The 16,238-nt window shown below is 39.5% G+C and overlaps 1 protein-coding gene across 1 annotated transcript in view; it reads right to left on the bottom strand.

Annotated features, from left to right (window-relative positions):
* LOC139623759 (contactin-associated protein-like 5) overlaps positions 1 to 16,238 on the bottom strand; it is an 87,637-nt gene that overhangs the window by 20,726 nt on the left and 50,673 nt on the right. The window contains exons 11-15 of the mRNA XM_071482252.1: positions 15,651 to 15,757; positions 13,416 to 13,535; positions 6,640 to 6,840; positions 2,509 to 2,665; positions 1,372 to 1,499 (exon numbers count right to left, since the gene is read on the bottom strand). Coding sequence (XP_071338353.1) covers positions 1,372 to 1,499; positions 2,509 to 2,665; positions 6,640 to 6,840; positions 13,416 to 13,535; positions 15,651 to 15,757 — 713 coding nt within the window. The remainder of the gene's footprint in view (positions 1 to 1,371; positions 1,500 to 2,508; positions 2,666 to 6,639; positions 6,841 to 13,415; positions 13,536 to 15,650; positions 15,758 to 16,238) is intronic.

Below are 16,238 nucleotides of genomic sequence, written 5' to 3'. Positions count from 1 at the left end.
CAACAAAAGAATTGTTCCAAAGACAAAATCAAACCTGCACATTTTACGTATTTGAACCGACAACCAGTACTGTTGTTTTTGTGGTGATCATGTGCATGATCATTTCAACCAGCTGCCTGATTTTCAATGAGCTGTTTTATTGCAGCACATAAAAGAATCAATAACCTTTGTTTGGAGAGCTGATTGTTGCAGGATGAGTGAAATTACAATAAGTTAATAAGCAAAGCAGTCTCTCAGATAAAAATTACGATGTCTGATGACTATTTCTTATTAAAAGAACAAGGACTATTTCAAGGTTATAACATTATCTTTAGCTTTGTGGAACTATAAGACACTAAATGCACATTACCTGCACTACTTCTGCCATCACAAAACTTTAAATTTTGTTATACGATTCTTTACATCTGCTTGAATTATTTTTTATTTACAGGACATGTTCCTACATTTATTATTTAATAGTTCAGAAAAGGTGAAATAAGAAAAAAAACTGACTTGTATAAAATGGAAATTTGTTTAAAATGTTATGTCATAGATTATAATAAGAATGCTTCATAATGTGCAAAAATGTTTAGTAGCCAGACAAACAAAATCTAAAATGTTTCACAAAACTGATGCACTGCTTCCGGAAATGTTGTAAATATCTTCTACATAATTTTATACATAAGCCATGATTCAGTCTGAAGTGTTTATATCCATAAGAAGATATATTTATGGTTTTAAGAACCAAAAGCCATCTCATTGTAGTTTTACATCTCCTCTCTCAGGCTTCTCTCTGCAGCTCTAGTAACAACAGGTCAGACTGTTTTCTGAGTGATCAAATAAAAATATACCAGATTTCAGGTAAAGACTCAGAGAAACCAAATCCTGCAAGGTTGAATGGTGGGTTTCAGGTGGGCGGGGCTTGGAGCATAGCTGAGGGTCGTGACTGCTTTGTTGTGACATAATTTTGTTTTTCGAACAGCATTTGACTACAAATGAGCTGCTAAAAATTCCCACCCTGAGCCGGCAGCTCACTGTGGGACATGATGTAGTAAATATCTACTTTCATGTTCCAGTGCTGCTGTCCAGCCCTGTGCCTGCCCCCCTCTCCCCTCCCTAAACCCCCTGCTTCTCCTGCCTGGCTGCACAATATGAGTTTGTAAAGACAGACCCACTGGTGGCTGGAAGGCAGGTTTTCAGAGGTTATAGTTTGCACAGGCAGTGTCAGACTTGCAACAGAACAGATGAGGTTTTTACTCTTCATCCAGGGATAAACACAAAAGCAAAAGGCACAAAGATATCGTCTGAACACGGTTTGCCTCTGATCAGCACTAAGCCTCCATCTGCAACCAAAGCTGGCACAGTAGCTGCAACACTGAGGTGATCACCTACTGTCTCCATAACAACGCAGAGGACCGATGTGGTAGATGGCTTGCGAGCCCGTTCTGTTGGTGTCTCCAATCACTATCTGGCTGACTGGTAGGTGGTCTTTATAGGAGAGGATTCCCGAGTCATTAGCCCTGTGACAGACCAAAAAAAAAAAAAAAAAAGAAACAAGTAAATAGTAACACAGAGCCCTCGAGGGCTGGATGCCTTTATGGGGGTCTAGATAAAGGCATCCATTCTTCTGCATTAGCACAGAGCGCAGGGTAAACACATTAAAATGGGAGCAATCTATCACAATGCAGACAACTGCCTCTGGAAATATGCAAACCGAGCCGAATCCGGAGAAGCTTTGGAGTGGATTAACACACAGAATGCAGAGACGTGCCTTTGTTTCCTCATTCGGTGCTTAAAAATTATGATTAGTTTGATCATAATTGTAATATTACGTGTGAGCGGTAATTAATCATTCTGGGGAAAACACTGGTACATAAACCTGCTGTCACACATTTCCAAACAAATAATTAGCTGTAAAAACTACAGAGAGGAAATTACAAATATAGATTTATCTCATTTTCAAGAAACTCAAATTGAGTTCTCTGTAGCTGCAGACAGGTGCAGAGGGAAAACACCAAACTCAGTCTGAGCTGCTCTTGATGCTGTGAGTGGGTTTGGTGATTTAAGAATATTTATATTTGTTCAATGTCTAATCAATGAAACTAAGTAGTCATAGCCAGTTTCATCTCTGTAGTTTTTTCTGTTGGTTATATTAGATACACCAGAGAGCAACTCTGAGAGAGCACTGATCTTTTGGACCAGTCGTCTCTAGTTACTTTACCTTATAAAAAGACCAGGATGCATATCCTATAAGTGTGGGTTAGATATATAGATGTACGTTAATGTAGTCTAATACAACAGCAATGCAATAAATTCTATGTGAAGGTTATAATCACTAGTGAGCTGAAACTGTTGTTGAGCAGTGCTGATTCAACTGTATGATCAGTACAGAGAGGTGTTTGTGTTATTTATCCTACTCTCACTGATATAACTGGATGGAGAAGACAATAGAAACATCTTTCAATAAAAACACAGGAAATAAAATCCTCTATCTGGACCAGAAATGTTAAGTGAGTCTGCGTTCTGTACCATGCGTCTGTTTCAGCGTCGCAGTTGCAGAAGTAGTTCATGTCTATGCAGTTCTCCTCCAGGCTGCAGGAGCACTGCTGGACCCCGGGCAGGAAGCCTCCCCAGTAACTCCTCCTCTCTCCTTCGCGGTCCAGCCACCAGGACAGCGGACTTCCATCTGCAACAACACACCCACCCCCGACAGTCACAGTCACTGCCACTGCAACGGCCTGATGCCTGCCAGTGCCAGAGCTCGAGCTCAACTAGGTCAAGGTCAAGGTTTATTTTTGGGAGGACTGCATTGTTTTGCTTCAGTGGCTTTATCCTTAAAACTAAAAAAAGAAATAGATACATAAATATAAAATATGGAAGTGAACTTAACAACCAAACAAATACAAACACACAAAATAAATGAGTAAATAAATCAGTAAATATTTATAGATAAGACGATGCATTATTTTGATTTTGCTTCAGTGGCTTTACCCTAAATTCTAATAGGGCTGTCAGCATTAACGCATTAATCGCGATGAGATTAAGGACCTGGTATAACGCGTTATTTTAAAAAAATCTTGTTAAGATTCTTTATTTTACACTGTCACTGTTACCAAAGATTCTACAGAGCTACGTTCTAGAATCTTTGGATGCTACTATTTTGACCCTTTGATGCACCCTTACTTGTTGTGAAGCTGCCACAGACTCTTCCTACGAAGATTTTACATGGCAGAACAAGAGACTTCATGGCAAGTCTATGGGTGGTTCTGGTCTGCATAAAGGGGGAGACCTAAAGTGTTTAAAGCCAATGCCTGAATCGTCGTTGGTGAAGATCGAATGAGTTGGAAGATAAAAATATAACTTACCCAGAGCTCGTGTACAGATAAATAAATTATCAGACACCTTCATAATTACATATCAGACATGCTGACGTTAGCTTCTAGTTCAGACAGACTGACGGTTATGTGTTGTCAAGCAAGAGAAAACTGTTCTGAAATGCAAAATAACAGAATTTTAATCATGTGATAAAATAATCGCAATTAACTATTGAAATTCATTTTCGCAATTGAAAATCACATAGAATAAAATTAATCGCTTGACAGCAATAATATATGTATGTAGGTCAACAGATCAAGTATTATTTGTAGAACCAGTGGGAAAGACAAACAACATTAAAAATACATTTTTTGCCCATAAAAATACATCCAATATCAGTGGAGATATTCACATACACAAGCACAAATACACATGTAAATAAAAAACCTGTGCTGTAAGGTGAAGGTTTATATAAATACTGAAAACCAAGATAAACACTTGAATAAATATAATAAGGCAGAGACAGAAAAGAAGGAAAGAAATAATGAACAACTGAAGAAAAAAAAATTCACACAAGAGATTTCAAGTGCAAACAGTTCATCTCTGATAAAACTTTTAAACTGACCCATTTCCCCATGAATTATACACTTTGAACTTTAAACCAAATGGGCCATTTTCTTTCGTTGCATAAATGCGTTTGTTTTGATTCTTGCTTGCAATTCATGGTAACGTTTCTGTGAGTGTCAAAGAGGCTACAGCGAAGCCATAAAGGCACAATTCATTACCTCCACTATGAGGTTAAGTGGTCCAGCTTCAGTCATCTGTCACACAACGTGACCCTGCATCAGAGATGAGGCCCAGCAAGCAGGGAAAAGCCCATTAAGCTGCATGTCAGAATGTATAATCAAGTGTCATACATTACAGCTGCATCAGGCAAAGTTTTTTTTAACGTATGGATACACATGTCACAGAGACGGTCATCAGTGTCAGTTGCCTTCAGTTCATCAGATAACACAACAGTCTAAACCACACACCAAAATTGGAAAGATTAAGGTTACTTGTATGCAACTGTGAAGCACAGGCAGGAAAGGAAATAGTGCAGGCTCCAACAGCCCCGGCCAGCAAGCCTGCATTTGCATTACAAAGGTTGAAAATAATACACGCTTTATTTTCTTTACCCTCCATCCCTGTCCTCACACTGGCTGCATACATACCACATCCCTTCTGTTCCGCTGCCTGCTCTAAACCACTATTCAAACACCGAACAGGTACACAAATAAGAAAAGGCAACAATCAATACTTCCTGAAGGAGAGGTCAGTCTCACTCTCTCCCCTTAAATTGGCCTGATATTGACAGGACTTATTCACAGCAAGAAAAAGCAAAAGCGTCCCACTAGTTCCTTTCGTTTTATTTAATAACGGCTGCAAAGAGCCCCCGTAAGCAGCCACAGCACCAGAGGAGCTGGGAACAAAGAGCAAATGGTGGTGCTGGAGGAATACTCAGACAGCCCAAAATGGAAATGGCATTAAAAACTAAAAATACTGAGGAGCTTCACAAGAGTTTCAAGACGTAAGATGACATTTATTTTGACACTTTGGTCCACAGTGATTTACAGTAAGAGCATTTAAACTCCACAGGAACAAGAGCTAGCTGTCATCAAAAATTAGCAGCGGATCACCTAAGAGTTTTTTTTAATGGTCTCATATTTGACACTGTTCCTGTGTTTATTGTTGATATCCATAAGAAGATGTATTAGTGGTTTTAAGTGCCAAAAAAACCCCATTAATGTAGTTTTACATCTCCTTCTCTCTGGAGCTCTGATAACAAGAGGTTGGTGAGCCAAAACACAGACATCTCATTTGATACAATATGGGACCTTTAATACAACAGCTACTGGTTAGATACGCCAACACCATCATTCTTCTGCAACACCCCATCTCCAGCAAAGGACAGTGAAAAATAAGGCTTTCTCATTTCCCTTGGTGCTATTTTGTGCAAACCCAAACCGACCACAGCAGTCAGACGGATGAAGATGAGCGTGTCGCAGGCTTTAATGAGGGTTTTCTAAATGCCAAGTTGCCTCATGCAGCGTTAAGGGTTTTCATACAGAAACAGAAGGTTTTCATGTAGACGCTCAGATCAAACACCTAAACAAATATATGTATGCTGGATAAAAATCAAGACTGTGAAAATAACCAGGGAAAGAATGACGAATAGGACGCCAAGAAGAGCAGTCATTACACTGCTGTTTGTTACTTCACTGTGGTGTTAAAAGCCACAGAGTTTATCCCTGAGGAAACTTCACTGATTACTGGTATTAAATAAGGAAACAAGTGTTTAACAATGCAAATCAGATGGCAGTCGAACATTTTTACAAGGACATAAAGTGAGCGAACATCTGGGAACAGTGGAGACTGACAGGAGGAGATGGCAGAAGTGTTTTATAGCTAAGCGCTGTGAACGGATGTGAACTTCAGCGAGCACATACCTGCATCTGTAAACCCTGAGTAGGCTGCTTTGAATAGTTGTTTTTTTCCCTCTTTGCATTAATATGATAAGTGCAATTTTGTCGAATAATTAATTCAAGCATGCAGTTCTGTGTTTTTGTTGTCAAAAGGGATATTGTCTGTATCTACACGCTCAGCTCAGGGATGTGCAAAGACACATTTGACCCCTTTTCTCGGATAACAAAAGGTAAAGCATGAAAAAAATTCACTCTGTTTCTCCAAGTGTTCACGCGGCTATAAAATAAAAGCTTGTATAAAAGCGTGTTTTCAGTCTCTCTTTGAAGTCTGGTGTGATAATGAACTTGTTTGTTTGCACATGCATGGCACCCAGGGGACGGTGGAAACTGGGACATCATGAATGTTTCATGATTTAGGAGCAAATGTTTGGATGTTTGGGACGGCGTAGGTGCCAGAGCAGTTCAAGATGAATGCACACACGCACAAAAAAAAAAGATTGGAGCACGCCTTTCCAGTTATTGTGAAAATATAACAAGAAGTGCGAAGCAGGAGGGAGGGTAAAGCAGGGGCAGCGGCTCCTGATGTGACAAAACACAAAACAGCCGGAGTCACAACAAACACACCCCTGATGCTGAAAAGTAAAAGAACAGGGAACTTGCACAATTTCCATGTCCAGACCCATGCAGTGAGGGTGAAAGTGCACAAGACTTTGTAAAAAAAAAAAGAAAAAGAACAATTGTTTGCTCAACGTTTTTCCCATCACTCGGTGATGTCATCTGGCTCTAGTGAGGCCAAACAAATTCAAACACACACTCCATGGTGCAACATCAATGCTATATTTCTGCTTTTTGTGACCAAAGAAAAATCTTGTTTAAATACCTTTTGTATTAAAGAGACGGGACTTCCTGCAGTTGTAAACCACTTCCTGTTGGCACTGCTCTGACCCCGACACGATGGCGCGCAGCTGCTCGGCCGAGGCGCTGTAGTTGAACCTCATGATGTGGGGTTTCTGAGGAGAGGAGCTCTGGACTGTGACCGGACCCGTGACGTTGTGGTTCACAACCGTCCACACCTTCTCCTCTGCAAGAGAAATGAAACCACTGTAAAACACCCTGTTTAAGTGTTATGACTATTAGCACGATCTTATCCACACCTTCTCCCATGCAAACAGAAAAGATATGTGTTAAGGTTAGCCTGGATCCACAGCTCACACCTTTTACTGCAAATACGGAAAAAAAAAAAAAAAAGAAAGTGTGATGGCCTGTTAACAAGAACACAATGTCCTCACAATGTCCTCTAAATATATAACACAGTTTATTAGCATAAACCCACTGCACCAGATATCTGTAAATACAAAAAGCATGTCACTCACTTGGCTTCCTGCCCACACCTAACACAGAAAACCTGCAATAACCTTTTTTGCATTCATGCATCATCTGCACGTCTTACTACTTTTTTTGTGTCTTCGGAAGTCAGGGAGGGGAAACGTGATTCACGATTCATTCATTCACCCAGGGTTGATAGAAATACAGGTGTTGGCTTTATTGTGCCACCGTCACAGAAAGTGTTTCTGCAAGCATCACTTTGGATGAGACAGGACAATAGTGTGAAGTTTAGAGGGTTTTCTTTCCCTTGTTGAAAAGCTGAACACACGTCAGCACATGTGAAATGCATTCAAAGTAACAGAACATAACAAAATACAGCAGGATACATAGGAAAGTCTGACTTTCTTATGTTATATAAAAATAAATAATCTTGTATTAGATGCTTTGATTTATCCTGTTGCTATGCAACTGCTTTCACCCATTTGTGTGTCATGTTTACTATACAACTCAACATTTGGCCAAGTCCATTAATGAGTCAGTGAGGCATTCTGTGTTCTTGGTTGAACCATCTGTGTTGCTGCTGACATTTCACAAATCTTCACTGAATCACTGAAAACCTGATAAATACACTTGTTACCATGCATTAGTTTGACTCCATTATCTGTGAAATTAAAACCTCAAACATCCCAAGAAGACCAGGTAGTAATGGAGTATATGGCTGGACTACTTCCTATTTGTTGTCAGCCAGTTTCAGCCCTTTGTCTGTTTGCTACTGTCCAGCTCTCCGTGCTCATATATGCAGTATTTCAATACAGCTGAATTCCCAGTAAAGCTGTTCTCATTCATGTTTTTCTGCTTCTGTTGTCAGACAACGTAACAGGTTTGAAACAGTGACTGAAACGTGGCTCATTAAGGCTAAATGTTAACCTGTCACTTACGAGCCATTTCCAAGCTCTGCACTATTAAAATCACCACATAAACTAACGACAAACACTGTGCTGTGATTTCAGTTGTATTAACCTTTAAAATGATCACTCAAGTCATATTTACACTTGTAAAAAAGCCGGCTAAGACCTGCTAACATCGGCCTTTTGTCTGCAATGTAAAAGGTTACGATCGGCGTGTACTCTGGGGTCAAATGATTCTGCAGTAGATGCATGTATTTATCGTCTCCGGCTCCAATCAGCACTGATGTAAACACAACACCTGAGTGAACACGCTAATTCTGGCCCGTTCTCCGTGCAGTGAAGTCCTTCAGAGAACAAACGCTGTAAACGCACATGTCACCTGCCCAGCACGGTGCTGTTAAATCACAAACACTGTGGCTACACTACGCTCAGGGATGCAAGAGAGAGTGAAGCCCTGAAATGAGTTTCAAAAACACACAATCAGCAATCGAAGCGTCTTACACCGAGGCTCCAACACTTTACAGGAGCACCAACCCGGAGATGAGATGCAACTTATCCATTTTACAGTTAACTAACAGCTAACAGCTCATGTTTCTTCCATGCGTCTACAAGCATATGATGACATTGCCCCCTGCAGTTGTGTGGTTTTACACTGCTGGCACTGCTCACTTTTTTTAATGGGTTGACCCATGACACAGGGCAGACCAATGGTGTAACTTCATCACTCAGTCACTCAGTCAGCGACAATCACATTTATAGGACTGGCCCTGCTGTTGCTGTCCAGCCAAAAACTCTTTCTGACTGATTTATATGCATTTACTTTAAATGGGAGTCAACAGTTTGTGTGATAAAATCACATGAGGACACCATCTTATTTCCATCCCCACTCAATTTTCGTTGTGGTTTTCATGTTTACTCTGCCTTAGAGGAAATCCCTCTCCGCTTTGTGATTATTCACAATAGGTAGTGAGGCTTACAGTTATTTACATCTCTAATAGATTCTTTAATTGAGGTCAAGCCAAGGCGTAGCTGCTGCCAAACAATTCCAATTTGTGAGGGGAAGACTGAAAACATTAAACGCTGGCAGCAGACAGCAATAGATGGCAGCGTCTCCTCTGTAATGACATCACCGGTACATTAACCTTGCAGAGGACAAAGTTGCTGGGAAAGTTGTGACAGCCAACTGATGAATCCTGTCTCCAGAGAGTCAAAACTTTATGGAATATGTTTTGTCCTACATGTCACGAGGACGTGGATCAGGTTGTGTCCCTCTCCCTGTCTGTCAGATGTCACATTTCAGGTGACAGTCCAGGTGATACAGAGCACATGGTGTACTTGTCTTCAGAAGATCACACCGATACAACAGGTTTGATGGGATGATAAAATGAAAGGTTTGAGTTTCTAAATTAAAAGCCTTTGCTTGTACACTGCTAACATGAAACTGGTTACACCCATACAGACATATAATATATGCCATATATGTCCCTATATCATCTATATTAAAAAAAAAATCTATATGTTGAATTTTTATATGGTATAACTTTATAATTCATGTATGCAGGCTTATAAAAACAACATCCATATAAAAATGATATATGCTGATATATATTTTGTTCATTTCTTATTAATTTTAAATATGTCTATTTCTACATTCTGGAAAGTGGTCTCAGACTTTTGGACCCCACTGTATATAATATCAACATATATTGTATGTTCCAATTTCTAATAGGTTTCATATATAATTTAATGTCTTTTATTTATATGTACATATAGATCATATATGGAAATTCAATATATCTACTATATATGTTCAATATACAGTTGAAACCAGAAGTTTACATACACTATATAAAAATGCCAGAATAATGAGAGAGATAATTTTTTAGACAATTTTTTATTACTTTCTTGAGAGTCAGAAGTTTACATACATTTCAGTAGTATTTGGTAGCATTGCCTTTAAATTGTATGACTTGGGTCAAACGCTTTGGATACGCTTCCACAAGCTTCTCACAATAGTTTGCAGGAATTTTGGCCAATTCCTCCTGACAGAGCTGGTGTAACTGAGCCAAGTTTGTAGGCCGCCTTGCTCGCACATGCCTGTTCAGCTCTGCCCATAAATTTTCAATAGGATTGAGATCAGGGCTTTGTGATGGCCACTCCAAAACACTTTGTTATCCTTAAGCCACTTTGTAACCAGTTTGGCAGTATGCTTAGGGTCATTGTCCATTTGGAAAATCCATTTGCGCCCAAGCTTTAACTTCCTGGCTGATGTCTTGAGATGTTGCTTCAGTATTTCCACATAATGTTCTTTCCTCATGATGCCATCTATTTTATGAAGTGCACCAGTCCCTCCTGCAGCAAAACAACCCCACGACATGATGCTGCCACCCCCATATTTCACAGTTGGGATAGTGTTCTCAGGCTTGCAAGCTTCCCCCTTTTTCCTCCAAATGTATCGATGGTCATTATGGCCAAAAAGTTCAATTTTAGTTTCGTCAGACCACAGGACATGTCTCCAAAAATTAAGGTCTTTGTCCCTGTGTGCATTTGCAAACTGTAATCTGTCTTTTTTATGTTTCTTTTGGAGTAATGGCTTCTTCCTGGGAGAGTGGCCTTTCAGCCCATGTCGGTACAGGACTCGTTTCACTGTTGATAATGACACTCTCTTACCAGCTTCAGCCAGCATCTTCACAAGGTCTTTTGCTTTTGTTCTTGGGTTGATATGCACATTTCAGACCAAAGTACGTTCATCTTTGGGACACAGAACCCGTCTCCTTCCTGAGCGGTATGATGGCTGGACATTCCCCTGGTGTTTATACTTGCGTATAATTGTTTGAACAGATGAACGTGGCACCTTCAGGCATCTGGACATTGCTCCCAAGGAGGAACCAGACTTGTGCAAGTCCACAATTCTCTTCCTGATATCTTGGCTGATTTCTTTTGATTTTCCCATGATGTTACACAAAGAAGCAGTGTGTTTCAGGTGTGCCTTAAAATACATCCACAGGTGTCCCTCTAATTAACTCAAATGTTGTCAATAAACCTATCAGAGGCTTCCAAAGACATGACATTATCATCTGGGCTTTCCCAAAGTGTTTAAAGACATAGTAATCTTAGTGTATGTCAACTTCTAACTTTGAAGAAAGTAATAAAATTTGTCTTTTCTCATTATTCTGGCATTTAGCAAATAGAAATAATTTTGGTAATCCTAATTGACCCAAAACAGGAAAAGTTTCATCTGATTTAATGTTCTATGGTGAGAAAAAAAAGGTTATGTGCCTTTTTATATAGTGTATGTAAACTTCTGGTTTCAACTGTATATTACATTTGCATGCAGGCGGAACCAAATTGCTAAATTACATTAATTATATATTGTGAATAATTTAAAGCCAACTAGGAATGTGAGTACATCAGTTGTCTCCAAAACTCAAACTGTCGTAAAGTTTGGTACGGATATTTATGCTGCCCAGAGCAGGATTTGTAATAATTTTATTGACTCCTTTCTTAACTTTCCTCTTCCTTTACCAAGAGGTCAAGGATTTCCCCTTGAGCAACACATAAACATCAGGATGATAGTATTTCTTAAAATCAATGAGAAAATTTGTGTTCACCACACGATGAATACCAATGTGTTTATGTAGATGAAAATAACCACTTGTACACAAAGAAAAAAATCCAACTATAATTTGTGGACCGCAATTAAATTTATTCAAACCTTTATGCTTTCCTGAGGATTAACAGTTAACACTATTGCACCATTATAACTTCAATGTCAGCTTTGCATACAATATGTCATAACTTACTGGCACGCTGCTATGACGCTAACTCAGCAGATTAATGCTTCCACAGGGATTTTTAGACTTTAATGACCACATGACAACTGTAGCCTCTAGAGGCCACTAGTGGGGCTTTAGACTAAGCTTGTTGAACTGTGATCTTGCCACTTTGCTACTTGTCATGACACTTTTTAATCTGGGAAGTCATAGCTTCTACATGGCTGATTTCAGTGACAAGATCTGTCTTGTGGCCAACACAACCAAAAGATGTTTGCATAATTTTCCTGGGGCAAGATAATAATTTCATAAGACAGAATGTTATATAAACATAATGACTTGTGATGCTGGTGACAAACTACATGACATTAACACAATGGGTATGCAACAAATATATCAAATTATGTCAGATACAAGATTCTGCAAATAAAAATACTACACATGGATGAAGATTGACCAAATTATCCAAACTGTGTTGGCATGGTTGTCAAGCTTTAGTTGGATATTAATGAATATGATATTAATTGTCATGTCCATTTAATAAAGATATGAAACCTATGAAAGAGTCATAGCACAGGTTTTCCTATCTGGTGTACGGACTTTAAGGACTTGTTATCATTGGAGCTGGCAGCATTAATTCTCAACCATGAAGAGGATGAACCGGAGGCTTTGATGGACCTTGGAGCTTTATTAGGTCCTTGAGATTGTTTAAATAAATCTGTTGTTAAATTCTCTTATCTCTGTTATATATTCCCTTTTTACATGTACATTCATGCCAATACTACTACTACTACTTCTACTACTACTAATAATAATAATAATAATAAAAATAATAGTGCGCTAAGTGTTTTAGAGAAAGATATTATCAGACAAAAGCGAAATGGCATTGTCGAAGTAGATGTATATGAGCGAGTAAATAAGAGCAGAACAGTATAAATATATAAACACTATGCAAAGAGGATCTGACGACCAGTGAAGAAATGCAACAGAATATGTAAGAATAGTAATTAGCAATAAAACAACACACGTCAAACGTTACCAATGGTTGACACAAAGAGATTCATTTTCAGAAGAGACTTAAAAGAAATTAATGAGTAAAAGCGTCTGACTTCAGATGGGAGAGAGTCTCAGAGAGTGGGGGCTCTAATAGCAAAAGACCTGGCACCCTTACTCACAAGCCTTGGCCTCGGGGTGACCAGCATGGCTCCTTTGGGTGGGGATAAACCATGTAAATACATCTGACATGCAAATGGGAGTGAGGCAGTTTAAGGCCTTAGAAGTCAGTGATAAAAATTACTATGGTTATTCATTGATTTTTTTCCTGTTATTTACATTATTATTAATAATAAAAAAGAAAATAATAGTTTATTCTCATATTATAGATTAAATGACTATTTAAGAAAGTGAATTGATGCAGTGTAATCACATGGACATTTACAAAAGATATTGACTTGCCACAGATAAACTCTCAGGAGTTGCCCTCAGTGACCGTAATGATTGCTTACTGCATGGTAAACTGTCAGGCAGCTGTCGTGCTGCAGATCAATGCGGAGTGATCTTTAAGTGAGTGGACTCTGAACTTTCTGCCAGTTCTCAGGTGAAACTCAAAAAGAGTAAAGGTGACAACATGTGGACTAAAGTGATCTCACCTGTCATGTTGCAGTATACCTGTGTGGGCCCCAGGGGACCACTCCCATCTGGATCGATGGAGTAGAAGCCCGAGGAGCTGCCAATCAGCTTGTAGGCCTCGCAGGACGACTCGTAAATGGCTGGAAGAAGCACAGCGGGGACACAAGTCAGCCCACACTCCAACAGCTTTCAGTTGCCTGGCTCATCTGACTGCACACATACTCATTGTTAATGTATTGTTCTCATACTTTTAAATGAGTGAAGCCGTTGCCACTGGTGACATGTTACTGATCTATCTATATCCACTTTTTAGCAGCTGTTGCTCTGAATTAACATTGACAGCACATCAACACTCCTATGTGGATGCCACAGTACAAATGACTTCTGAAAGGCCTGAATTTATTTACAGTAAAATCCACCGTCCAGTCAGAAGCATGTATCCCTAAAACGTTACCGAAGGGAAGGGGATGCTTCAACCAAATGTTATTTTCTCACTGCTTACAGGACATGTAATCCTCCACATTAAAGTATCTGAAACCAATCACCAAACTGGCTTAGCCCGCCTCCGTTTGTTGATCTTGCTACGCCTGTTGCTGTCTGTTGTTGCACAGCACGTAGTTTACAGTCATAAAACAGGCAGCTTTATCATTTAACATTCTTGGTAATGTTTGTAACACCGGGCTCCTTTAAGACAGAGGACAAAAGTAGGATTCTGGTTGAGCCCATGATGGCTAAAATGACACATCTAGCTTGGAGATTTTACAAGGTGTATCTACCTAGAAAATTCCAAGTATTTGTAAAACGCACTGGATGAGTACATATATCATCCTAAAAGAGTACAGATAAAAGTATCCTCAACAAATGATGATCTATGTACACTGCTTTCAGAAAGAAAGACCCCTCATCTTCACACAGGTTCTCTGGAGCACAGCCTGAGTGACCATCAAGTTCTTGGTCTCCTTTCTTAACAAGGCCCTTCTCACCTGATTGCTCAGTTTAGCCGGGTGGCTAGCTCTACAAAGACTCCTGGTTGTTATGAATTTCTTCAACTTAAGAATTATGGAGGCCACTGAGCTCATGGGAACCTTCAGTGCAGCAGATTTTTTTCCCTGTAGCCTCTACAGACAGCTCCTGGGCTGGTAAATACTTGGACGAACAAGAAAGACTTTTGATTTATGCTTTACTGTTCGTGCTTTCAAAAAAACATGTGTCACTCCCTACACAGAAAAGCTTACAAAAGGCTTTTGAAGAGGCGTTTAGGGTGAGGACTAACCAATGTGTTTGGGGAATGGTGTCTTGGCAAAATCAAATTATAACATTAGCTTGTGCTCTTTTACAGTGTAGTACCATCCCAGCTGGCTTCCATACTACATATTCTAGTGCATGTGCTCTTGTGAAGGTTCGTAGCTTGTAGCCCACCAAAATAATTCAGTATGAAATCCTGCTTGCCTTTGGAAGAAATACTTAATTCAGTCCTTTCTGTAGTTAGCTTGTTAGCCCGATGTGCTTACATATGTTGCTTAAGCTAGTGGGGAAAAAAACAACCTTTTCCTTACACATTTGTTTTTGTATTTTCACTTTTTCAGTTTGGAGAAGCAAAAAAAAAAAAAAAAAAAAAAAAAATGTCCACACTGTCTCAGCCCTAACAGGCGTTTGGTGATTGGTTCCAAACACTCAGGTCTCAGACATTAAAGTGTGAGCTGTAGATAGAAAATGTGTTTTTGGGGAAGTTGATGACAGTTGAGCTGGAAAAAAAAAGGCGCCTATTTTTAATTCAGCAGATGCTCTTTTCTGTCATGTTCCCTTCTGACGTGTGAAGAAAACTGCATTTGCCTGCATATATAAACAAGAAATCAGTATGCTGGGGCAGGGCAATTTCACACATAGTTTCCAACATCAGCCTCCACAGCCAATATCAAGGTGATGTTGGGGGGGGGGGGCGTCAAAAACTGACACCCTTACACATACAGTCAGTCTAAACTCAGTCTAGAGCTATTTAAGGATACAGACAAAAAAAAAAAAAAACAGGTTCTCAGAAATTTGAAAGCGAGACTAGCAGCAATGATGGTGAGGTCACGTCAGGTTGAAGCAGCTGCACATAACGAAAGAAAGCTATAAGCAAGACAGGTGAAGATGTGCGCACTGAATCAAATGACACAGCTCAGTAGACCTGGAATAAATGGGGGAAAGTAGCAGAGGCTGTGATAGCAGGTTTGAGACAAGGTGAAGGAAAGAAGGTGAGATGAACTGCTCACAGTTGTGACAAGTCGCTCCGGAGTATCCAGTTCCCGAGCAGTCGCAGGAGAAGGAGCTCCATGTCTGAGAGCAGCGGCCTCCATGCTCACACAGGTTAGGAAGGCATCTGAAAAACAACAAGTTTCATAATTGATAGTGGTCATCATTCTCTATTTAATCAACTGTCAGAGAATATTCAAAACCTTGTTTATGGACAGCGTATTGTAAAATAAAATTTTATAACTGCAAAATCATCTGACAAAAACCACCAAACACATAAATTAAAGACAAAGACTGGGCCGTGATTTCAGCTGTATTTACTGTAAGATGATCGCTCAGACAGAAAGTTAGAAGAGACAGACTATCTTTCTTATTTTGTCTCTCACACAGAGCACAGTCTCCATCTGGGAGTCACAACAGTTTAGTCTTTATTTACCTCAACTCCAGAATGTGACAGGCTGTTATTAGAGGCAGGTTTTTATTTCTAACTCCCTCACCACTTTGATATGTAGAATTGGTCCTAGTTGTATTTTAATACAAAGCCTCATTTTCAGTTGCTCCCATTTGCCTTGTTAAAGTTGCCACAATATGTGTTAAAACATACTAAA

Source organism: Trachinotus anak, unplaced genomic scaffold, assembly GCF_046630095.1.
Source record: "Trachinotus anak isolate AG129_WGS33_773 ecotype Australia unplaced genomic scaffold, CSIRO_AGI_Tana_v1 ptg000001l, whole genome shotgun sequence".
Lineage (NCBI taxonomy): Eukaryota > Metazoa > Chordata > Actinopteri > Carangiformes > Carangidae > Trachinotus > Trachinotus anak.
The sequence above is the reverse complement of the archived record's forward strand: the minus strand, read 5'-3'. Positions and strand labels throughout refer to the sequence as shown.